Source organism: Gigantopelta aegis, chromosome 9 (genome assembly GCF_016097555.1).
Source record: "Gigantopelta aegis isolate Gae_Host chromosome 9, Gae_host_genome, whole genome shotgun sequence".
In the NCBI taxonomy this organism is placed as follows: domain Eukaryota; kingdom Metazoa; phylum Mollusca; class Gastropoda; order Neomphalida; family Peltospiridae; genus Gigantopelta; species Gigantopelta aegis.
In genome coordinates, this window is record NC_054707.1 from 2,022,314 (window position 1) to 2,049,217 (window position 26,904).

Genomic DNA, 26,904 nt, shown 5'->3' on the forward strand with positions numbered 1-26,904 from the left:
AACCACTAACAATTAACAACTAACCCACTGTTCTGGACAGACAGCCCATATAGCTGAGGTGTGTGCCCAGGACAGTGTGCTTGAACCTTAATTTGATATAAGCGCGAAAATAAGTTAAAAATGAAATGCAATGTAGACGTCACTGTTTAAGGGGAGTTATCACTCTCGCTCCCTATCACTCCCTGACACTAGTTCAAGAAGAGTGATTTTTTAACTCCCCTTAGCAGGTGAATTTATATGGTACAGTATCAATAATAATACGGTAATATCTTAAGTAGTATGTGCTGTCCTGTCTGTGGGATGGGTGCATAATAAAAAATCCCTTGTTACTACAGAAAAATGAAGTGGGTTTCCTCATTAAAACCACACATGTATATCAAAGATATCAAGTGTTTGACATCAAGGAACCGATGATTAGTAAATCAGTGTGTTCTAGTGGTGTCGTTACAACAAAACAAAACATATTCTTTTGTAAATCTCTCCACACTAATTAGAGATCTGTTTTGTATGTACAAACAAAAAATTCAAATTCCATGAGCAGATAACGTGTTTCACTATTGGCAAGTATTGATGTTTTATTTATATCTCAACCAATGTCTTTACAATTTTCACATCCATTTTTGTTAGCTTTCCTTTATTTTTTACGTCAAGCCAAACTGGATTTATCGACAAAGACACTTAAAAATTTTCCAGGTACAAGATCAGCAAATGCAGTTAGCTCATTTTCCTTCTGAAAGACTTTTTTTTTCAACTACAAAAGCAATTTTACCATTAAAAGAATTTCTGACTACAATAATTTTGAACAAAACAATATATACTTTCTTCTAACCACCAAATAAAACTTGAAATAAGTGGCTTATTGGGAATCCCAAATGTATTTTATCGATATAATGTTTTATACTTGTAACATTTTGTAGGTTTTATTACCCAGATGTATTACACATAAATAGATTAATCCTGTACTTTAATGGCTACAAAGTGAGGACAGTTCCTTTATTATATATAGTGAAGCCTGTAACATTTTAACAAGTTAGCAGCAGTAAAAATGGAGATTGAAGTACACGCAGTTGACTGTTTAAAAGGTCAATCTACAAATTACTTTTTAGATCTTGTTTGTTCAATTTAATTTGATTTTCATGCTTTCCTGTGAGACACTTGAGTTAGGGCGCGACGTAGCCCAAGCGTACAGCACTTCATTGATTTGGGTTTGGTTTGGGATTGATCCCCGTTAGTAGGCCCATTGGGCTATATCTCTTTCTAGTCTGTGCACCAGAACTGGTATATCAAAGGCTGTGGTATGTGCTATCCTATCTGTGGCATATAAATGATCCCTTGCTACTAATGGACAAATGTAACAGGTTTTCTCTCTAAGACTATATATTAAATTACCAAATGTTTGACATCCAATGATTAATAAATCAGTGTGCTCTAGTGGTGTCATCAAACACTCAATAAAAACAAGGGTGTAGAACATCAGTGTCTGTATATTTAGTGAGTTTCTGGTCATCCTAATGTTTGTTGCAGCCCAAACTGCATTTTACCTCCCAATAATATTGTACTTATGAAATTCCTTTTTAAAAATGTATACATGTGAAGCCTGTAACATTTCAAGAAGTGAGCAGCAGTGAAAATGGAGCTTGGGATACATACAGTTCACTGTTCAGAAGGTCAATCTACAAATCTTTTGGGGTTAGTTTTTTTTTCAATTTAATTTGATGTTCATGCTAATATCCATTAAAGTTCTACCACATTGTCCTATACACACATTGGAGTTATCTGAGCTGTGTCTTCAAAAACTTTGTTAAAGTTTGTTTTGTTTAACAACACCACTAGAGCACATGGATTTATCAATCACTGGCTACTGGATGTCAAACATTTAGTAATTTTGAGTTATAATCTTACAGAGGAAATCCGCTACATTTTTCCATTAGTAGCAAGGGTTGTTTTGTATGCACCATCCCACGGACAGTATAAACTGTGTGTTCAGGGCAGTGGGTTAATGGTTAGTGTTACGTGAGAGACATAAGTGTAGTGGCATTACGCTTACCCACTGCTCAAGCTGTTAAAACTCACTCTGGGTGGGAGCCAGTGACACAATATAAATCCCGTACCTACCATCTATGTAATAAGTATTTATATTACACCCAACTAAATTCATTAAAGGGCAGTAGACTTGTGGTAATTCTCTTCTAGTGTCTTATCGTTTTAGCATGTTTTCATCACAGATAAGTTATAAAAAATAATTGGTATAATTCGTCCCATAATACACAATAAAACACTTTGTACATCGTGGATTTTTCATGCATTTACATATGAAAACTACCGAAATGCATTTGGCTAGACTTCAATAAATGTTAGTTCATAATGATACTTGTCATGTTGTTAGCTCGAAATTGTTTTTAAATTATTAACAGTAAGAACATGCCACAATGTTGACACCTTATATAATTTAATGAAAAAATACTGAAACTATCCACTGGCCTTTCATTATGTATATACACTGTGGAAGAAAACTATCCACTGGCCTTTCATTATGTATATACACTGTGGAAGAAAACTATCCACTGGCCTTTCATTATGTATATACACTGTGGAAGAAAACTATCCACTGGCCTTTCATTATGTATATACACTATGGAAGAAAAGAAGGAAGGAATGTTTTACTTAATGACAGCATCAAAACATTTTAATTACATTTATAGGACATTGGGGCTTTTGAAGAAAATTAAGGTGGTCTGTAAAAACAGGTGACTGACTGTAAATCAGAGAGAGTATAATTGGCAGGTTAGACTGTACTGTGTGAAAAACAGTAGGATTTGTAGAGAAAAAAAAAGTCCCATTATCCCCAGAGACTAGGAATCAGCAGAATGGAGTGAAGTTCACAATTACGTCTGGTTAACCAACGACACAGCACGATGAGAATTTCTGTAAATTTAATCAACTTCAACTCTTGCTGAGCTTGACAAAGCCAAATACTCTTAAGACAATGTGTTTTAGCATTTTGTCGAGTGACTCATCTACAATGTACACATCTATAGTGGAAAAACTACATCTTACTTAAAAAGTGTTTTGGAAATTCTTAACAGTTGCCTAAATTAGCTTTATTGTTTCACTTGGCAGGTTTACTTTTGGCACCTCTTGGCTTTCATCTGGAAAGCTTTCTGTGATTTGTTTGTTTTTACTCTTTTTTCCCCTATTCTCCAGTAACATGTTTTCGAACAGTTACGTAAAAATACTTTCAATTACTTTAATGAATACTGTATTAAAAGGCCAAATAGTTTTTCATATCTGTTGATTGGAATTTCATCCATGAAATAAACATATTTACATATGATAAACATAATACAGTCTAGGGTACTGATGTCCCCCCTCCCCCCCCCACACACACCTCACCCCACCCATGCTGTGAGGAAATTGCCTGATATACATGTATGTAGGTTTTTTAAATGTGTGAAACGTTCTGTAATAAATAGCATGTTTTCTGTGACATCACAGGAATGTTTAGTAAATGTGACATACAAAGCAGATGGCACATCAAAAAAAGTAAAGTTTGTTTTATTTAACGACGCCACTAGAGCACATTGATTTTTTTATCTTATCATCGGCTATTGGACGTCAAACATATGGTCATTCTGACACTGTTTTTAGAGGAAACCCGCTGTCGCCACATAGACTACTCTTTTTTACGACAGGCAGCAAGGGATCTTTTATTTGCACTTCCCACAGGCAGGATAGCACAAACCATGGCCTTTGTTGAACCAGTTATGGATCACTGGTCGGTGCAAGTGGTTTACACCTACCCATTGAGCCTTGCGAAGCACTCACTCAGGGTTTGGAGTCGGTATCTGGATTAAAAATCCCATGCCTCGACTGGGATCCGAACCCAGTACCTACCAGCCTGTAGACCGATGGCCTGCCACGACGCCACCGAGGCCGGTATGGCACATCAAATGCTGATAGAGACTGTAAAGTACTGCATTACATATGGTTCCTGTTATAAGATGGTGGTAGTTACCCAGTACTTTACAAATAGCCAAATACTCTTAAGACAATGTGTTTTAGCATTTTGTCGAGTGACTCATCTCCTCTGTGACACATCTATAGTGGAAAAACTACATCTTACTTAAAAAGTGTTTTGGAAATTCTTAACAGTTGCCTAAATTAGCTTCGGTATTGTTTCACTTGGCAGGTTTACTTTGGCACCTCTTGGCTTTCATCTGGAAAGCTTTCTGTGATTTGTTTGTTTTTACTCTTTTTAGGATCTATTCTCCAGTAACATGTTTTCGAACAGTTACGTAAAAATACTTTCAATTACTTTAATGAATACTGTATTAAAAGGCCAATTAGGATTCATATCAGTTGGTAGGAATTGGTGCTAAGGTGCTTGTGAAAGATAAAACCACCTAGTTTCCCATCCTGATAATTAGGATCTAATCACAGTGTGCTAGGTGCTAAGGTGCTGTGTTATAAGATAAAACCACCTAGTCTGTCCCATCCTCCTACATTACCTCACCCCACCCATAGTGTGAGGAAATTGCTAAGGTGCATGTGTGTAGGATTTTTAAACCACCTGAAACGTTCTGTAATATCCTCCTGTTTTAGTGACATCACAGGAATGTTTGGTGCTAGTAAATGTGACATACAAAGCAGATGGCACATCAAAAAAAGTAAAGTTTGTTTTATTTAACGACGCCACTAGAGCACATTGATTTTTTTATCTGTCCCATCGGCCTATTGGATCTCAAACATATGTGTCATTGGTGACACTGTTTTTAGAGGAAACCACCTAGCTGTCGCCACATTAGGATCTACTCTTTTTTACGACAGGTGCAAGGTGCTTTTGTTTGCGATAAAACCACCTAGAGGATGTCCCATCCTCCTACATTAGGATCCACTCATGGTAGTGTGCTTGGTGCAAGGTGCTTGTGTTACAAGATAAAACCACCTGAGCCTGTCCCATCCTCCTACATTAGGATCTCTGTTGGTAGTCGGTATCTGGATTAAAAAAACCCCATGCCTCGACTGGGATCCGAACCCAGTACCTAGTGTGCCTGTAGACCGATGGCCTGTAAGATAAAACCACCTAGGCCTGTCCCATCCTCCTACATCAAATGCTGATAGAGACTGTAAAGTATTGCATTACTATGGTGCCTGTTATAAGATGGTGGTAGTTACCCAGTACTTTACAAATAGTTTAATTACACTATCTTCAATATTTTACATCATGAAAAACCACCTAGAGCGTGTTTCCTCCTGATGGATCTCACATGGTCAGTGTGCTTGGTGCTAAGGTGCTTGTGTTGTAAGATAAAACCACCTAGCTGTCCCATCCTCCTACATTAGGATCTCACTCAATCGGTAGTGTGCTTGGTGCTAAGGTGCTTGTGTCATAAGATAAAACCACCTAGAGTCTGTCCCATCCTCCTACATTAGGATCTCACTCAGTTGGTAGTGTGCTTGGTGCTAAGGTGCTTGTGTTGTGAGATAAAACCACCTAGAGTCTGTCCCATCCTCCTACATTAGGATCTCACTCAGTTGGTAGTGTGCTTGGTGCTAAGGTGCTTGTGTTATAAGATAAAACCACCTAGAGTCTGTCCCATCCTCCTACATTAGGATCTCACTCAGTTGGTAGTGTGCTTGGTGCTAAGGTGCTTGTGTTGTAAGATAAAACCACCTAGTCTGTCCCATCCTCCTACATTAGGATCTCACTCAGTTGGTAGTGTGCTTGGTGCTAAGGTGCTTGTGTTGTGAGATAAAACCACCTAGAGTCTGTCCCATCCTCCTACATTAGGATCTCACTCAGTTGGTAGTGTGCTTGGTGCTAAGGTGCTTGTGTTATAAGATAAAACCACCTAGAGTCTGTCCCATCCTCCTACATTAGGATCTCACTCAATCGGTAGTGTGCTTGGTGCTAAGGTGCTTGTGTTATAAGATAAAACCACCTAGAGTCTGTCCCATCCTCCTACATTAGGATCTCACTCAGTCGGTAGTGTGCTTGGTGCTAAGGTGCTTGTGTTATAAGATAAAACCACCTAGAGTCTGTCCCATCCTCCTACATTAGGATCTCACTCAATCAGTAGTGTGCTTGGTGCTAAGGTGCTTGTGTTGTAAGATAAAACCACCTAGAGTCTGTCCCATCCTCCTACATTAGGATCTCACTCAATAGGTAGTGTGCTTGGTGCTAAGGTGCTTGTGTTGTAAGATAAAACCACCTAGTCTGTCCCATCCTCCTACATTAGGATGTCACTCAATCAGTAGTGTGCTTGGTGCTAAGGTGCTTGTGTTGTAAGATAAAACCACCTAGTCTGTCCCATCCTCCTACATTAGGATCTCACTCAGTTGGTAGTGTGCTTGGTGCTAAGGTGCTTGTGTTGTGAGATAAAACCACCTAGAGTCTGTCCCATCCTCCTACATTAGGATCTCACTCAATAGGTAGTGTGCTTGGTGCTAAGGTGCTTGTGTTGTAAGATAAAACCACCTAGTCTGTCCCATCCTCCTACATTAGGATCTCACTCAGTTGGTAGTGTGCTTGGTGCTAAGGTGCTTGTGTTGTGAGATAAAACCACCTAGAGTCTGTCCCATCCTCCTACATTAGGATCTCACTCAGTTGGTAGTGTGCTTGGTGCTAAGGTGCTTGTGTTGTGAGATAAAACCACCTAGAGTCTGTCCCATCCTCCTACATTAGGATCTCACTCAGTTGGTAGTGTGCTTGGTGCTAAGGTGCTTGTGTTGTAAGATAAAACCACCTAGTCTGTCCCATCCTCCTACATTAGGATCTCACTCAATCGGTAGTGTGCTTGGTGCTAAGGTGCTTGTGTTGTAAGATAAAACCACCTAGTCTGTCCCATCCTCCTACATTAGGATCTCACTCAGTTGGTAGTGTGCTTGGTGCTAAGGTGCTTGTGTTATAAGATAAAACCACCTAGAGTCTGTCCCATCCTCCTACATTAGGATCTCACTCAATAGGTAGTGTGCTTGGTGCTAAGGTGCTTGTGTTATAAGATAAAACCACCTAGAGTCTGTCCCATCCTCCTACATTAGGATCTCACTCAATAGGTAGTGTGCTTGGTGCTAAGGTGCTTGTGTTATAAGATAAAACCACCTAGAGTCTGTCCCATCCTCCTACATTAGGATCTCACTCAGTTGGTAGTGTGCTTGGTGCTAAGGTGCTTGTGTTGTAAGATAAAACCACCTAGTCTGTCCCATCCTCCTACATTAGGATCTCACTCAATAGGTAGTGTGCTTGGTGCTAAGGTGCTTGTGTTATAAGATAAAACCACCTAGAGTCTGTCCCATCCTCCTACATTAGGATCTCACTCAGTTGGTAGTGTGCTTGGTGCTAAGGTGCTTGTGTTATAAGATAAAACCACCTAGAGTCTGTCCCATCCTCCTACATTAGGATCTCACTCAGTTGGTAGTGTGCTTGGTGCTAAGGTGCTTGTGTTATAAGATAAAACCACCTAGAGTCTGTCCCATCCTCCTACATTAGGATCTCACTCAATCAGGTAGTGTGCTTGGTGCTAAGGTGCTTGTGTCGTAAGTAAGATAAACCACCTAGTCTGTCCCATCCTCCTACATTAGGATCTCACTCAGTTGGTAGTGTGCTTGGTGCTAAGGTGCTTGTGTTGTGAGATAAAACCACCTAGAGTCTGTCCCATCCTCCTACATTAGGATCTCACTCAGTTGGTAGTGTGCTTGGTGCTAAGGTGCTTGTGTTATAAGATAAAACCACCTAGAGTCTGTCCCATCCTCCTACATTAGGATCTCACTCAGTCGGTAGTGTGCTTGGTGCTAAGGTGCTTGTGTTATAAGATAAAACCACCTAGAGTCTGTCCCATCCTCCTACATTAGGATCTCACTCAATAGGTAGTGTGCTTGGTGCTAAGGTGCTTGTGTTATAAGATAAAACCACCTAGAGTCTGTCCCATCCTCCTACATTAGGATCTCACTCAGTTGGTAGTGTGCTTGGTGCTAAGGTGCTTGTGTTATAAGATAAAACCACCTAGAGTCTGTCCCATCCTCCTACATTAGGATCTCACTCAATCGGTAGTGTGCTTGGTGCTAAGGTGCTTGTGTTATAAGATAAAACCACCTAGAGTCTGTCCCATCCTCCTACATTAGGATCTCACTCAATCGGTAGTGTGCTTGGTGCTAAGGTGCTTGTGTCATAGGATAAAACCACCTAGAGTCTGTCCCATCCTCCTACATTAGGATCTCACTCAGTTGGTAGTGTGCTTGGTGCTAAGGTGCTTGTGTTATAAGATAAAACCACCTAGAGTCTGTCCCATCCTCCTACATTAGGATCTCACTCAGTTGGTAGTGTGCTTGGTGCTAAGGTGCTTGTGTTATAAGATAAAACCACCTAGAGTCTGTCCCATCCTCCTACATTAGGATCTCACTCAGTTGGTAGTGTGCTTGGTGCTAAGGTGCTTGTGTTATAGGATAAAACCACCTAGAGTCTGTCCCATCCTCCTACATTAGGATCTCACTCAGTTGGTAGTGTGCTTGGTGCTAAGGTGCTTGTGTCATAGGATAAAACCACCTAGAGTCTGTCCCATCCTCCTACAAAAATGATTTTTGTAAATAATTTCAGTTTTGTTTGATGTCATAAGAAGAAAAGTAAAAGTGTTTTGGAAATTTTATTTTACTATTTTAGTGTCCAATTTAGAAAACAATCGGCTCAGAAATAAATCACTTGTAGTAAATTCTATAGCATGAAAAAAACGACATTCCCTGTGTGACGGACTATAGAAAACAGTCGGTTCAGAAATAAATGACTTGTAGTAAATTTCATAGCATGAAAAAAACTGACATTTCCTGTGGGACGGACTATAGAAAACAGTCGGCTCAGAAATAAATGACTTGTAGTAAATTTCATAGCATGAAAAAAAGACTTTCCCAGTCTCTGATTGACATTTTCACCTATCCCAACCAGTACCCATGAATGGTATGTTAAAAGCCGGGGTATGTGATGCTCTGTCTTTGGGAAAGTGCATCTAAACAATTCCATTCTGCTAGTAAATTTGTTTTAGTTTCCTCAAAGAATACATGTACATGTCAAAATTACCAAATGTTTGACACCCAACAACCGATGATTAATAAATCAATATGATTTACTGGCCTCTTAAACAAAACTAACTTTAACTCATGTTTTACACAGTTATGCCAAATGAAATGCAGGTGCAAGTATGTACTACAACTATGCAGCCTCATCACTTACATGTAATTGGCATAATCAATTATCTAAACTGGAATGTGCGTAATTATTTCTGAACTTTATACTTTTCGAAAAGACCCAAATTGCTTCAACATTTACTGCATATCTGGCATTGCTACTTCAGAGATAATTTATATTCTGGCATCACAAGAGCTATTAAACCAAATGAAATATACATGCAGCTTGTAATAAAAACATAAGAATGAAACATACATGTACTCATCAAAAAGGGTTAATTTTAAAGGCTTTTAAATCCTCCATAAACAATGAAAGTTTGTTGGTTTTTGTTTAACAATAACACTAGAGCACATTGATTTATTAATCATTGGATGTCAAACATTTGGTAATTGTGACATACAGTCATAGAGGAAACCCACTACATTTGGTTTTTTTAGTAGCAAGGGATCTTTTATATGCACCATCCCACAGACAGGATAGCACATACCACGGTCTTTTGATATACCAGTTGTTGTGCACTGGCTAGAACGAGAAATAGCCCAATGGGCCCACTGACAAAGATCGACACTAGACCGACCGAGCATCAGGCGAGCATTTCACCACTGGGCTACGTCGCGCCCTCCAATAAAGAATGAATGTTGTGCACACCTTATATACCATTCACTTTTAATTACCATGTAAAATTAATCACCAGGCGAGCATTTCACCACTGGGCTACGTCGCGCCCTCCAATAAAGAATGAATGTTGTGCACACCTTATATACCATTCACTTTTAATTACCATGTAAAATTAATATAGTCATGTATATTAAAGGGACTGCCCTGAGTTTGCTGCAATTGTAAGATATTTCCAACATACAGATCCTTTTTTAATGATTTAGTTACATATAAAATAACATTTTCTTGTTTAGAAGCTCAGTGTCTACATATATTCTATATGGTCCTGATCGGTCTATTGTTTCTGGTAGCTAAAACTTCATTTTTTACTTTCTAATAATTGTACATGAATACTTTTTGTTTTAAATTTCATAGGTGCATGTATAAATGTATTGGGAGGTAAAATCCAGTTAGGGCTGCAACAAAGATTAGGATGACCAGAAACACATTAAATATACAGACACTGATGTTCTACACCCTTGTTTTTGATTGAGTAATAAATTTTTAAAAACAACAAATAATGGACTGGCTAGCAAAACGTTTGTTTAAAGGTGGGTTTTTTGTTTAACGACACTACTAGAGCATATTGATTTATTAATAATCGGCTAATGGATGTCAACCATTTGGTAATTTTGCCATATAGTCTTAGAGTGGAAACCATTAGTAGCAAGAGATTTTCTATATGCACTATCCCACAGACAGGATAGCATATACCACGGCCTTTGATATGCCAGTCATATAAGAAATAGCTGAATGGGCCACAGATGAGGATCAATCCCATACTGACCCTGTATCAGGCGAGCACGTTACCACTGGGCCATGTCCCACCCACCCCTTCCTTTAGATGGAGTAATAAATACCAAACTACAAATAATGAACTTGCTAGCAGAACCAGGATGGTTTTCAATTGACTTTTAGATTGCACCAAGGTCAAGGTGATAAATGTTGGACCCAAAATATGTATGCTTAAGATAATCATGCCCAAATTGAGTACAAATAGGTTGACCTCAAAACATTTCAACTAAAAGAATCTTAAACTTTACTCAGATTGAAATAACCTGAAATGTATTTCTACATATCCAGAACTCTTCAGCAGTTGTTATGAACATTCAGAAGGAAAAAAAAGACCTCACTTCATTCAGAACAGACAAAACAAAAATTGTTGCATCCAAGATCTAAAGCCTGGTTGAAACTGGGCCAAAAATCCAGTCAACTCGGCAGCTGCAGAGGATAAAACGGTGGGAGTGCATATCATTCAAAGCAAAGGAAATGCCAGGTGGGAAGGAGTGGGGGTGGGGGGTGTGTGTGGGGGTATTTTGGAATTCTTCATCTCTAAAGTGTTTTCTTCATCTTGTGAACAGGTATCAGTGTAAATGTGAAGGTCTGACATGATATATTTAAATAATGATTTAACTGAATTTACATGTAGTTGTAACAAATGAAGTTGGCTGACTGACTCGCTGTCTATCTGTCTGTCTGTCTGTCTCTCTCTCTGTCTCTCTCTCTCTCTCTCTCTCTCTCTCTCTCTCTCTCTCTCTCTCTCTCTCTCTCTCTCTCTCTCTCTCTCATTGATGAATGGATGGGTGGGTGGGTGGTTTGGGTGGTTGGATGGATGGATGGATGAATGGATGGATGGATATGTAATGGGTGGGTGAGTGGGTTGGGTGGTTGGATGGATGGATGGATGAATGGATGGATGAATATGTAATGGGTGGGTGAGTGGGTTGGGTGGTTGGATGGATGGATGGATGGATGGATGGGTGAATAGGTTGGACGGATGGATGGATAGGTGAATAGGTTGGATGGATGGAGTGTGTATGTGGATATATGTATGGATGGATGAATCGATCAATCGATAAACAGAATTGATGCAAATCTAATATAACACTATATGCACTGTCTGCCATTCAGCAGTATTCAAATATAAATCTAAGTTTATATGTAAACAAGTAACAGAAACAAAATGAACCGAATACACTGAACACACACACTTAATAGACACTTATATGCAACTGAAACGACACCAAGCATGATGAGTTAGTGAGGAAAGTTAACCTTGGTCACACATGGATGTGCCCTGCAGATGATACTTCTCCACGTATCGGCGCGAGTTGCTGCCTGAAATAGTTAGTACCAAGACAGAACTGTTAGTACAAGGAAACGGAAACTGTTAGTACTATAGTAAGAAACACTACAGAATTATTTTCCAGAAAAACCTCTCCCACATCATCAAACAGTTTATAGTACATATGCACTGGAATGCCAATATGTAATGGATGGATGGATAGATGGATGGTTGGGTGGTTGGATGGATGGATGGACGGGTGGTTGGATGGATGGATGGATGGATGGATGGGCGGGCGGGTGGGCAGTTTTTAGGGTGGTGATTTTTGGCTGGATGTCATGTTGATAACACAGAGTACCAGATCACCCATGCTCGTAAAATATTCTGGACTGAGGCTCAACATGTATCATGTCTCAATTTTTTTCCTTTTAAAGTAATAAAATAAATAAATAAAATAAAAGTAGCTGAAAATTTTCTAATAATAATGTCTAATTTACCATGAGAAATATTATTAATAATAATATGCATGGATAATAATAATAATAATAATAATAATAATAATAATAATAATATATACAAGTTAATATTATTTTGAAAGAGAAATAAATCATAATTTTAAAAACCTCACAAATTAAGATATCACTTGTAAAGCTGTAATAATGATAATCATGAGTTGCTTGCCCTTTAACGATGAGCATTGGTAATGATTACCAATAATTATAAACTAAATCTACCGATTATTTTAAAATCCATATTATGAAATGAATACAAGTTACATGTATACTGTATAAATTTCTAAATAATTTTTAAAATATTAAAGTCACAAATTATTAGACAAAAATTATTCACCATTAATACCACAAAGTTAACAAAGATCACAACAAAAGTAAAATATATTATAGATACATGCAGGTTTGTGCCAGAGGACAGAGTTGGGAAAATGCCATTAGTAACAACAGAAAACAAAAATGTTTTATGGCAAATAAAGTTATGTTGATATCTAATACCTGATAATAATTATATACAAGTATAAATGCTATGTTTTTTTAAAACACCAAAATAAAGTTTTAAAATAAAAATAGTCTGAAAAGTACTACATGTAATATACAAAAATAGGATAACAGTTTTGCTTGTTAATATCCCATTAATAGTTTTACTTGTTAATATACCATTAAAAGATGAAGTTTGCTTGTTAAGTAGTCCATTAAAGTCCGAACCAAATTGCTAACAACTACGATAAATTGATCTCCTACCTTTATTTTTCATGACATTTCCCCCACATTTTGTTCAGACAGAAATCTTGAAAAACCCATTACAATGACACAGATTCCCATACTACATGACAGCTATGTCATCTACACGTGTATATCAACTTCGCTGATATCGGATAGTGCAAAAAGCATGTAATTTTGTGCCAGTTGCCGGTTGCCGGTTGCCGGTTGCCTTTTTATGGAATACTCTTCAGGAGGGGTGAAAGAATATGATGTAATCTAACAACGTCATAATGTCTTATGATATAAAAGCAAACGTGATGACATCATATTAATTACATCACATACTTCGGAGCTTTCCACCCCTCTTAAAGAATATTCCATCAAAAAGTAAAATGGCAAATGGCAGAAAACTGCATAGATTGTGCCCTATGCGATCTCAGTGAAATTAATATCTGTGACAGTCTCGTATGTGGAATCTGTGTCACTGTAATCATTTTTTCAAGATTTGTATCTGGACAAAATGTGAGGGAAATCTAATGGTAATTAAAGATATGAGAGTAATTTATTGTAGTTGTTAACAATTTTGTTTGGACTTTAGTCCACAACAAAATAAATTCCAGATTTTCATCGCTGCTCACTCCAAGGATAACTGGCCTCCTCCCATTTTGTTGATATCGCCCTTTGTGTGGTATTCCTAATGTCATGGAAATATCAAGTAAAAACAATAATAATTTCACTACACCACCCCACGTTAAACAAACAAATTGGATATAAATCTAGAAGTTATTTCATTATGGCCTTAATGTTTTAGCTTTAATATTAGTGTTCCTTCCATGCAAAAGAGAAAATATTATTTCACTGTTCCAGCTGGGAGATCCTTAAAAATACCAGTAGAGCTCTTTTAATGACTCGATAGTCCAGAACGTATCATGGCAAGTCCGCAAGGTGCAGGCGGTTTGGTGTCACAGGTTCGAGTTCCAGCAACAGCATGAGACAATTTGTGAGGCCAGAAAGGATTTAATTATCCACTGCACCAGTGCATTAATATCTACATGTACGGTATGTATATAACAGTCAAACCTGACATAAATATAATATATCATTACATATGAAATACATTTTCTTGTTTAGAATGTCAGTGTCTGTATACAGGTAGTATATACAAGTTATTTGTGGTCAAATTAATATTTGCTGTTGCCCAAACTACATTTTACCTCCCAGTAATTTCATACATATGAAAAGTTATATATTATAGAAAAAAAAGGTTTTGTTTAACAACACCACTAGAGCATATTGATTTATTAATCATTGGCTATTGGATGTCGAACATTTGGTAATTTTGATATTTAGTCATCATAGGAAACCCGCTACATTTTTCCATTAGTAGCAAGGGATCTTTTATATGCACCATCCCACAGACAGGATAGCACATACCACAGCCTTTGATATACCACTTGTGGTGTACTGGCTATATCAAGAAATAACCCAACCCAATGGGCCCACCGACGGGGATCTATCCTAGACTGACCGGCTGTGGTATGTGCTACCCTGTCTTTCAGATGGTGCATATAAAATATACCTTGTTACTAATGGAAAATGTAGCAGGTTTCCTTTCTTAGGCTATATGTCAAAATTACCAAATGTTTCACAACCAATAACCAATGATTAATAAATCAATGTGCTCTAGTGGTGTCGTTAAACAAAACAAACAAATTTTAATGGGTGTTAAAAACCAAATACAAAATTTGAGTGGATTTTTTTTAATGGCCTTAAGTCTAACATAAAATAAAATAGTTACATGTAGACCAATTATTTACGTACTTATAGAAGTTTTACAGTCTAGACTCAAGTCTTTGATAACATCTTGAGACTTTAAGGTCATGGCAATACCAAACACTTTGCATGTGAGTCATTAAAGATTTCAATCTATAGTCCTTCCCACAGCGAACGCCTTTGTTTCATACTATGGAATTTACTACAAGTTTCTGAGCCGAATGTTTTCTAAATTGCAGACAAAATTTGTGGGGGTTTTTGTGGGGTTTTCCTAAAACTTTTACTTTTCTTCCTATGTCAAACCAAACAGAATTGTTTTACAAAAACCATTTTTGTAGGAGCTAGGATGTAATGGACTATAGACTATAAAGTTTACACACAGGCCCATGTTACAGTAAAAAAAAATATTTCCATTAGGATTTAAGGTCTTATCTGGAAAATTTCCAGTATCGGGACCTCTGTAATCTCTGCAGTCCAGAGTTTATCTCCAGATCGAGAAATGATCCATGGCTTGATTTTCTGTAACAATTATGCTCACCTCAAGCCACAGATATCTTGAGCTATTTAGTTCCAACCCTTGAAATACCAACAGGGCTTGAACTTAAAGAGACAGACCCTAGTTTCAACCCGTGAAAATTAACACTAAGTTTAGTTAAAGAGACAGACCCTAGTTTCATCCTGTGAAAATTAACACTAAGTTTAGTTAAAGAGACAGACCCTAGTTTCAACCCGTGAAAATTAACACTAAGTTTAGTTAAAGAGACAGACCCTAGTTTCAACCCGTGAAAATTAACACTAAGTTTAGTTAAAGAGACAGACCCTAGTTTCAACCCATGAAAATTAATACTAAGTTTAGTTAAAGAGACAGACCCTAGTTTCAACCCATGAAAATTAACACTAAGTTTAGTTAAAGGGACAGACCCTAGTTTCAACCCGTGAAAATTAAGTTAAAGAGACACTAGTTTAGTTTAAAAGAGACAGACCCTAGTTTCAACCCATGAAAATTAACACTAAGTTTAGTTAAAGGGACAGACCCTAGTTTCAACCCATGAAAATTACAGAAGTTTAGTAGTTTCAACAACCCATGAGTTAATTAACCCATGAAAATTAACACTAAGTTTAGTTAAAGAGACAGACCCTAGTTTCATCCCTAGTTTCAGACCCTAGTTTCAACCCGTGAAAATTAACACTAAGTTTAGTTAAAGAGACAGACCCTAGTTTCAACCCGTGAAAATTAACACTAAGTTTAGTTAAAGAGACAGACCCTAGTTTCAACCCATGAAAATTAACACTAAGTTTAGTTAAAGAGACAGACCCTAGTTTCAACCCATGAAAATTAACACTAAGTTTAGTTAAAGGGACAGACCCTAGTTTCAACCCATGAAAATTAACACTAAGTTTAGTTAAAGAGACAGACCCTAGTTTCAACCCGTGAAAATTAACACTAAGTTAATATAGTTAATCTACAAACCTGTAACACATTTGGGGGCAGAACGTAGCCCTGTGGTACAGTGCACACTTGACGCGCAGTCGGTCTGGGATCGATCCCTGTCTGTGGACCCATTGGGCTATTTTTCGTTCCAGCCAATGCACCACGACTGGTATATCAAAGGCAGGGGTATGCACTATCCTGTCTGTGGGATGGTGCATATAAAAGATCCCTTGCTGCTAATCAAAAAGAGTAGCCCATGAAGTGGCGACAGCGGGTTTCTTCTCTCATTATAGGTATGGTCTATAACCATATGTTTGATGCCATATAACCATAAATAAAATGTGTTGAGTGAGTTGTTAAATAAAACATTTCTTTTGTAACACATTGGGATAAAGTTACAAGTGAGTCAAACATGAGTCTGTGATTTTGAAATGGTGAAATACCCTCTAAAAATAGACTACAACTTGACTCCATAATTGTTACTTCTCAGACGCATGTGTATTTTTTAAAATATGAGAAATGCATTTTGTAATATTAAAAACACCAGGATGATGGAAATTGATACTCTAAAGCATAAAATCTAAGTAAAGTATGATTTCAGTTATCAAAAATGGCTACAATGGTCAAAAATATGTATTAGTGTTTAAAAACTAGGGTCTGTCCCTTTAAGAAAGAGCTACCTATGTACAGCAATTTTTTTTTTTTTTTTTTTACAGGCAAAATGTTCATGTGCAGCAATTCTGAGCCTGGTTAAGTGTAGTGCAATTTTAAACCATTAACTGTTGTAACAAAAAACAAGTTTATTTTGCTTAATAACACCAGCAGAACACATGGATTTATTCATCAATGGCTATTGGAAATAAAATATATGGTCATTTTGACGTATTCTTAAGAGGAAAGCCGCTACATTTTTCTATCAGTAGCAAAGGATCTTTAATATGCACCATCCCACAGACGGGATAACACATACCACGGCCTTTGATATACCAGATCTTTAATATGCACCATCCCACAGACGGGATAACACATACCACGGCCTTTGATATACCAGTTGTGGAGCACTGGCTGGAAACAGAAATAGCCTAATGGGCCGACCGACGGGGATCGGTCATAAAGCAACTTCCCATCAAGCGAGCGCTTTACCACTGGGCCACGTCCCACCCCTGTCCTTGCTAAAGCCTCTGACCTACAATTCAAATTCCAGCTATGGCAATTGCTGTTAGTGTTGTTGTCATGTTTGAGCCCAGTGGTGGATCCAAAAAATCCATGTGGGGGGGGGGGGGGGGGAGGGGCAATGACATGTGAACAAAGGCCACAAATATTCCCGAAGGAATTTCTCAGATTGTCAAACATAAAAAAATTAAATAAAAATATAACTGTTGCAAGGTTGGGGGGGGGGGGGGGCAGATCCCTGGGGCCCCCCTTAGATCCACCACTGGAGACCCACATATTAAGATAAAGATATTTGACTGTAAATAGTATGTCCTAAGATCAGGACACTCTTCTGCAAATAGAGCTGCTATATAAAAAAAAATGTTTAGTTAAAAATACCCAGAAAAACTGTATGCTGATATGCACAATTAAAAAAAAAATATATATATATATATATATTCTTCACGATTCAGATCCAGATTCACCAGACAGAATGCATCCCCCCCATTAAAGCTGCCCTTCACCAACACCACCAAACAGAAATTGAAGTTCAGCTCAGTAAAATATATGTCGAATGTTTCAAACTATTCTGTTTTTGCTTCCATTTAAAATGGTGTATATGTATATATTTTATTACATACATGTTTGATAGTTTTGTTATGGAATATCTGCTGTGACCCCCCCCCCCCCCCCCCACACACACACCTAAAGTGTTCTTTTTGTCTATAATACCTCAAAATTTCATTCTTTACTCACACCCCCGTCCCCACCACTGCCACCCACACCACCCTAGTTATTTCAGGCTATGCCTGACCCTGCAAACCACTAGCTACTCATACAACCACTGCAATCCAACATGCTGTTCATAGCACAAATCTGGGTTAACTATAAAGGCTGGAATTGCCAGTCAATTTTTCTCAAGGAGAATTTGTTCCAATCCAAGCATGTAGGACGCTTTTAATTAATTTTCAAATTAAATGTGTAAAGTTGTATCTAGCATAGACCGCATCTCATTAAAGTTCATGCTGTGTCACCTTTATAATATAGTGTAGGCATTTCCTGTTTAAATAATGTTTGGTGATGAATCAGAACGTATATGCAAAGTTCGACAACGCAGCTGTCCCATTGGCCCTGTCGAAAAAACAACAAATCAACACACAAAAATCAACATCAAAAATAAACATTTATAGTACCATACCAACCTCATCTGTAGTTGTTTATAAAGTACAGTCAAACCTGTCTTAAGCGGTCACACAAGGGAGTAGATAAAAATGACTGTTTAAGACAGGTGGCCGCTGATTACAGGTTGCCACATATATAGTCTTTAAAACATTTGTTGTTGTTTCTTGTTTTACTATCTGCTATGCTAATTAACAGATGTGCTTCACAATTCACTATAAATCAACTATTGACAGAAAAAAAAATGCAACTGGAATGTCCAGTTTTCTTTTTCCATTTAATTATTTAATTGTTACTTCATGCAGTGTATTGTCATAGTAAGTGAATCCACATATGTCAAACTTAGCCTGCCCAGAGGCAATTAGATGCATTCCTTAGTCACACTTTCTTAATTGGTCTTAATTTCTTAGTTGAGATGTTGGGACTGAATAAGTACTAGTATTTCTGAAGGTGTGAAGATCGGTTATTTGCTACACCTTATCGCTGTTGTTAAAATATCTCTTTTATATAACAGTAAACATTTACTGCGGCCGCTTAATACAGGCATTTTAGTGATTTGGGATCTGATTTAGGTTGCTGTTAGCCGCATTAGACAGGTGACTGCTTATTACAGATGCATTTACATTAGGACAGGTTTGACTGTACATGAATGTAGTTATCGGGGTAGAGGGATTTAGCTCAGTCGGTTGAGTGCTCGCCTGAGGTGCTTGCAGTGGCGGATTCAGAAAATCCATTTAGGGAGCCCCCAATGACATGAGATGGAATGCCAAAGGAACTTCGGGGGAGGTTTGGAGGGGGATGAAAATTAATATATAATATAATTATAGCTGTCGTAAAATTTAGGGGGAGAGCTCCCACCTAGATCTGCCTCTGGCTTGGGTCAAAGGATCGAACCACCTCGGTGGATCCATTCAACTGATTGGGTTTTCCTCGTTCCAACCAGTGCATCACAACAAGACAAAGTCCATGGTATGTGTTTTCCTGTCTGTGGGTAGGTGTATATAAAAGATCCCTTGCTGCGTTAGAAAAACATGTAGCAGGTTTCCTCTGATGACTACGAGTCAGAATTACCAAATGTTTGACATCCAATAGCCGATGATCAATGTGCTCTAGTGGTGTCGTTAAACAAAACACATTTTATGAATGTAGTTAAAATGCAGAGTGATATATAAACATTTGACTTATATATATATCTCTCTCTCTCTCGCACAATATAATCAACTGACATGCTACAGAATGTGCCATACTGAGCTCTTTAAAATAAGGAGGCTGCCTTAGTATGTGCTATCTTATCTGCGGCATGGTGCATATAAAAGAAGATCCTTGCTACAAGTCTCCCCTGAGTTGTCATGCAATGACCAAAAGCAGTCAGGCCCTTTTAAGGGCCCTATGGGCAACCTAGGGAGACACCACAGCATCATAGAGGTCTAATTAACGAGCTACACTCGATTCACTAATGTCAAAACCAATATTAGCTCCGGAACTTTCTTTTTGACGGACCGTTAAAAATTGCGCCCAAATTCCTCAATCAAACTTGTGCACCTTTTCTCTTTTGGCATAATTCTTGCTCCATTCAAAATTCCATAGCACCATTACCCCCCACACCTTTCCTGTCCTGGATGGAGGAGCCGGTTGAGACTGGCTCTTGTGCCCAAGACAGGCGTGCGCTACAACACCTTGCTCTGAATGTGCATGTAAAGCCCTATGACCTGACCTGACCTACTGGTAAAATGTAGCATGTTTTCTCTCCAAGAATATATGTTAAAATCACCAAATGTTTGACATCCAATAGCCGATGATTAATACATCAATGTGCTCTAGTGGTGTTGTTAAACAAAAAAGAGAAGGTTTTTCCATTAGTAGCATGGGATATTTTATATGCACCATTCCACAGACAGGGTAGTACATACCACAGCCACTGAAATACCAGGGGGCAGGAGATAGCTCAGTTGGTTGAGTGCTTGCTTCAGGTGCTTCCATCACAGGATCGAACCTCCTCGGTGGATCCATTCAACTGATTGCATTTGTTCTCATTCCAACCAGTGCACCACAACTGATCAAAGGTCATGGTATGTGCTTTCCTGCCTGTGGAAAAGTCTATATAAAAGATCCCTTGCTGCATTAGGAAAAATGTAGCAGGTTTCCTCTGATGACTATGTCTTAGAATTACCAAATGTTTGACATCCAATAGCTGATGATTAATTAATCAATGTGCTCTAGTGGCGTCATTAAACAAAAGAAAAAAAAACCTAGAAGAAGACAGCTCAAGTAAGTGCCCTACTGACTGAGCTATAGATCCTGGCCTCAACAAAGAAAGAAAGAAATGTTTTATTTAACAACGCACTCAACACATTTTTTATTTACGGTTATATGGTTAAGGACCACACAGATATTGAGAGAGGAAACCCGCTGTCACCACTTCATGGACTACTCTTTTCGATTAGCAGCAAGGGATCTTTTATATGCACCATCCCACAGACAGGGTAGTACATACCACAGCCTTTGATATACCAGTCGTGGTGCACTGGCTGGAATGAGAAATAGCCCAATGGGCCCACCGATGGGGATCGATCCCAGACCGACCGTGCATCGAGCAAGTGCTTTACCACTGGGCCACGTTCCGCTCCGGTCTGCACAAGAACTAATGTCTATATATATTACTAGTTGTCTGTATGCATACTCAATGGCCACCTCAGGGGAATTAATGCAATTATTATCAACATTATTGTCATTCATCTACCTCGGAGCGGTATCAAGACAAAGAAGACCACAAATGACCGAATTAGTAACCGAGTATTCTGTAACAAAAGAAACCAGCTACGGCCTGTTTGAACTGCGATGATATTTCAACCAATGTCATCAGGTATATGGGTGGTTAATGGGCTCATTCTTACTGCGTGTCAGTTTTCGACAACACAGTGATTGATGCAGGCATGCTGTTTAATTTCCTGATGCCTCGTACAGAGGATGTAGACTCACCGTCTTAAATAATTCAACCAGAGGATGCGGTTTTAACGAGACTGGACTTCTCACTTTCCTGTTGAACTTATTAGTGCATGTACATAAATGAACAATGTGATATTATCATATTTGAAACGTAATATATCAAAGCCTGACTATATAGCCAAGAAGATATCTAAAAATAGTACAGAAAATGGCTAGCTCTAAGATGAACAGAAATGAAGAAGAAATATCTATTATTTACCAAATGCAGCAATGATTCGTGGGACGAGTAGGACTGTGAGATTTTCAAATAAACCTAACTTGTTATTTTTGCTTGGTTTGGGTGCAGGTTGTTTTTTTTGTTTTTTTTGGGGGGGGGGGGTTCAAAATTATTCCAACCAAATTGGTTACAAAAAAAATAAAATAAATACAAATATTACATTAACACTACGGCCAGAGAAAAATAAATCTTCAATTTTTATCCCCCCCCCACCCTGAAGATAAAGGCATACACCTGGGGTTGTTATTTGTTTTGTTGTTGTTTTGGGGTTGGGTTGGGGGGTTTTGGGGGGAGGGGTGGTTATTGGAAAAAAAACCTCTTTAAACATAAGATTTACTCCTGAAAATATAAATTAAAATAAAAAAATGTTAACTCCATTCTCTATTTTAAAAATAAAAATTTATGAAAATCTCTAATTTAATTTATTATGGCTTATGGCTTATGGTATATATATATATATATATATATATATATATATATTATATATTACATATATATATATATATCAAGAAAACCATTACACAGTATGCACCCCATAACAAACCAAATTACTATCTGACCCCAGCTGTAACCTGGCCTTCACCAAGCAAGAAAACTTGCACTTCAACGGATATACATGGACATATATACATGCATGGACTGGTATAGTCCCATATCCCGTTCAGACTACTAAATTAGATGACTTGGGGAATATGATGTAAATAAAATGTGTTGAGTGCGTCATTAAATAAAACATTTCCTTCTTTCCTTCTTCAAAACAAGACAACCAGTAAACCAAAATTTGCTCAATATCAGACCCCCAGTAAACTGGAATTCATTCAAAATCAAATACTGTTCAAGGTATAATGTGTATCTTGTAAAATATCAGTAGAGCACCGAGCCTCTCTAAATTGGATATCTCTTACGTTAAAATCAGACTTTCTACTTGGTCCAATGGGGTGGGGTGGGGGGGTGGGGGGGTTGGCTCATTGGTACAGCACTCACCTGATGCACGATCGATCTAGGATCGTTTCCCATTGGTGGGCCCATTGGGCTATTTCTCATTCGAGCCAGTGATCCACAACTGGTGTAAAACAGGCTGTGGTATGTACTACCCTGTCTGTGGGATGGTGCATATAAAAGATCCCTTGCTGCTAATCGAAAAGAGTAGCCCATGAAGTGGCGACAACGGGTTTCCACTCTCAATATCTGTGTGGTCCTTAACAATATGTCTGACGCCATATAACCATAAATAAAATGTGTTGAGTGCGTCATTAAATAAAACATTTCCTTCCTTCGATCCTTCCTCAAAACCATACCGTCACTAAACTGAACTTAATTCACTCAAACTAAAAAACACGTTCAAGGTCTTTTCTAAAATATTAGCACAGGACTGAACCTCTAACTTGAATATCTCTTAAAATCCACACTTTTTACTTGGTTCCATAGGTGTCCAATTTACAGGGGTTTTACTGTATCACAAAAACAAAATATCTTGTGTAAAATAAAGTAATTTAATTGACTTCAGTATGCAACAAGAATAACAGCCAAAAAGAATTAAGCTGTTACGAGGAGGATGAATATAAACTAATCTAACAACTACATGCATAAGGGTTCGGGGTGGTTTTTTTTGGTTTTTTTTTGGGGGGGGTTCTTTTTTAAAGATAAGGAATGGTAAACCGAGAAAACACATATCTGGTATAACACACTGTACAAGGACCTCCATGAAAAGAATTTGAAATTATAACCTTGCAAAACTGTTCTGGCAGGAGTTGGAGTTCCCAGGTAATAAAACAAGTATGAAAGGAAAACTGCATGAAAGTGAGCATCTTACACAGTTCAGTGCTAACTGAAACCTTTCACTTTTACAACATACACACTTACACACATCAAACAAAACGGTACAGTCGAATCCACTTAATCGCAAAACGCTTTAAAGAATACACTGGTTATTTGCATATTATAATCTAGAACTGTTTAGCATTCAAATTTGGGTTTTTTTAATGACACCACTAGAGCACATTGATTTTTTATTAATCATCAACTATTGGATGTCAAACATATGGTAATTTTGAAATAGTCATAGAGAGAAAACCCGATACATTTTTCCATTAGTAACAAGGGATCTTTTATATATGCACCATCCCACAGACAGGATAGCACATACCACATCCTTTGATATACCAGTCGTGGTGCACTGGCTGGAACGAGAAATAGCCCAATGGGCTCACCGACAGGGATCGATCCCAAACCAACCGCGCATCAAGTGAGCGCTGTACCACTGGGCTACGTCCTGCCCGTACACATGTACAGATCAGTTATTTGCGCTTGAAACCAAAAATCTGGAAATTTTGCAACAAAATGTCAAACATATATTGACCACTGGAAGAAACACGAATATAAAGCTGTAACACTGAAATTGAGTTTTTTTAAAAAGGGATTAACACATCTGGAGATTCACGAGACTTACAGGTTAATATAGTGTTTAGTGTTCCACAGAATTGAGCGGTTGTAATCAAGAAAACATATTCTAATTACAAACTAACTATAATTCTGATTTGTGTTATTTTTGTGTTCAATATACATGTATATTTACTATCTGACCAGAGTCTATCTATAGAATACATATACTGGTAGATGTCAATACCATCAACACTTGATCTAGTGTGTGAAAGAAGATCTAGGTCGAAGTCTTTTATATTCAGAATTCTAGACAGAACATCTAAATAAAACCTTTGAAAAAATCTGTTACGTATATTATCAAAAAGACTGGATGTTTTTAACAAGAAACAAAATAGCTTCTTCTTTCAATGAAATCAGTGTTTGTACAGTATTTAAAAACAAAATGCCACTGTTCACATCTTGTGCATTAGAACTAATAACAAAGAAGTAGTTTACGATTTGACATTCAGTAAAACACCATCACATACGCACAAAGTGCCACAAACCAGACAAAAGGGTAATAGTTACGCTGCAGAAAAACACTTTAATTAAATTACGCCAAGCGAAAAAAAAAGAGAGAATAATTTGATAGCAGAGCAGGTGCAATTGGGTATAAACATTTCAAGTTGGCAGACATTGAACAACAAATCAACAACAAAATCTAGCAACCAGTTAACAACCATGGAGATACCAATCAAATGTCATGCTGAGCCAGGAATACCACAAATATATTTTTAATAGTTTACAGTTCAACACAATACTGCATATAAAACTGAAAATGAAGTTGGACTTTTGGAATATAGTATATAAAAAAAATCATGAAGGCACCGATCCTAGTCTCTTGTACAGTAAACTATTTCAGCTTTATAAATTTTTTACCGTTAATTTACATCAGATGCGGTCTCCTCCATAATATTTTTATAAGAGTGATAAAGTGATTGCCTTGCAATAAAATTTCTAATAAAATGTACTTGAAACTTCATGTGATTTCTCACTTTGTACCATTTCAGAAGAGTGTTGTTGCTCAGCTCGCCTTGATTTTGCTCATGGCGATCACTGCATATTACAACTTTGTGAGTTAATTATTAACAGGGCTCGAAATACTGCTGTCCCAACCAGTTTTTGCCTGCCATCATCAACACGAGCCAGGGAAGGTTTATAGTCACACATTAGTGTGAGTCAATTAAGTCTGGCAGGTTTGGATTCGGGCTGGCAGAATAATGTAGTAACAGGGCTTCTAGATTATGGTAGCCCCACTCCCATGGCTAGTGATATTCAATGTTGGGCTAGTAAATAACTATTGTTGTCATGCCCAACAGGGCTTCTAGATTATGGTTGCCCAACTCTCATGGCTAGTGATATTCAATGTTAGGCTAGTAAATAACTACCATTGCCATGCCTGACAGGACTTCTAGATCATGGTAGCCCCACTCCCATGGCTAGTGATATTCAATGTTGGGCTAGTAAATAACTATTGTTGTCATGCCCAACAGGGCTTCTAGATTATGGTTGCCCAACTCTCATGGCTAGTGATATTCAATGTTAGGCTAGTAAATAACTACCATTGCCATGCCTGACAGGACTTCTAGATCATGGTAGCCCCACTCGCATGGCTAGTGATATTCAATGTTGGGCTAGTAAATAACTATTATTGCCATGCCTGACAGGACTTCTAGATCATGGTAGCCCCACTCGCATGGCTAGTGATATTCAATGTTGGGCTAGTAAATAACTACCATTGTCATGCCTGACAGGACTTCTAGATCATGCTAGCCCCACTCCCATGGCTAGTGATATTCAATGTTGGGCTAGTAAATAATTATTATTGCCATGTCTGACAGGACTTCTAGATCATGGTAGCCCCACTCGCATGGCTAGTGATATTCAATGTTGGGCTAGTAAATAACTACCATTGCCATGCCTGACAGGACTTCTAGATCATGGTAGCCCCACTCCCATGGCTAGTGATATTCAATGTTGGGCTAGTAAATAACTACCATTGTCATGCCTGACAGGACTTCTAGATCATGGTAGCCCCACTCCCATGGCTAGTGATATTCAATGTTGGGCTAGTAAATAACTATTATTGCCATGTCTGACAGGACTTCTAGATCATGGTAGCCCCACTCCCATGGCTAGTGATATTCAATGTTGGGCTAGTAAATAACTATTATTGCCATGCCTGACAGGACTTCTAGATTATTATAGCCCCACTCCCATGGCAAGTAATATTCAATGTTGGGCTAGTAAATAACTATTATTGCCATGCCTGACAGGACTTCTAGATTATTATAGCCCCACTCCCATGGCAAGTAATATTCAATGTTGGGCTAGTAAATAACTATTATTGCCATGCCTGACAGGACTTCTAGATTATTATAGCCCCACTCCCATGGCTAGTGATATTCAATGTTGGGCTAGTAAATAACTATTATTGCCATGCCTGACAGGACTTCTAGATTATTATAGCCCCACTCCCATGGCAAGTAATATTCAATGTTGGGCTAATAAATAACTATTATTGCCATACCCGAAAGGTTGTTGAAATGTTTTTGGGTCCAATATTGCAGTAAGTCTATTATTTACATATGAATGTTAGTGTTTTTAACCTCT

General features: G+C 38.0%; 1 protein-coding gene across 4 annotated transcripts in view; it reads right to left on the minus strand.

Annotated features, from left to right (window-relative positions):
• Positions 1–26,904, minus strand: part of LOC121381089 (tyramine receptor 1-like) — a 99,138-nt gene that overhangs the window by 31,452 nt on the left and 40,782 nt on the right. For 2 of the 4 annotated variants that reach the window (XM_041510191.1, XM_041510190.1), the window contains exon 4: positions 11,888–11,950. The exons of the other annotated variants lie outside the window; for them this stretch is intronic. In XM_041510191.1, coding sequence (XP_041366125.1) covers positions 11,888–11,950 — 63 coding nt within the window. The remainder of the gene's footprint in view (positions 1–11,887; positions 11,951–26,904) is intronic. 4 annotated transcript variants of the gene reach the window in all.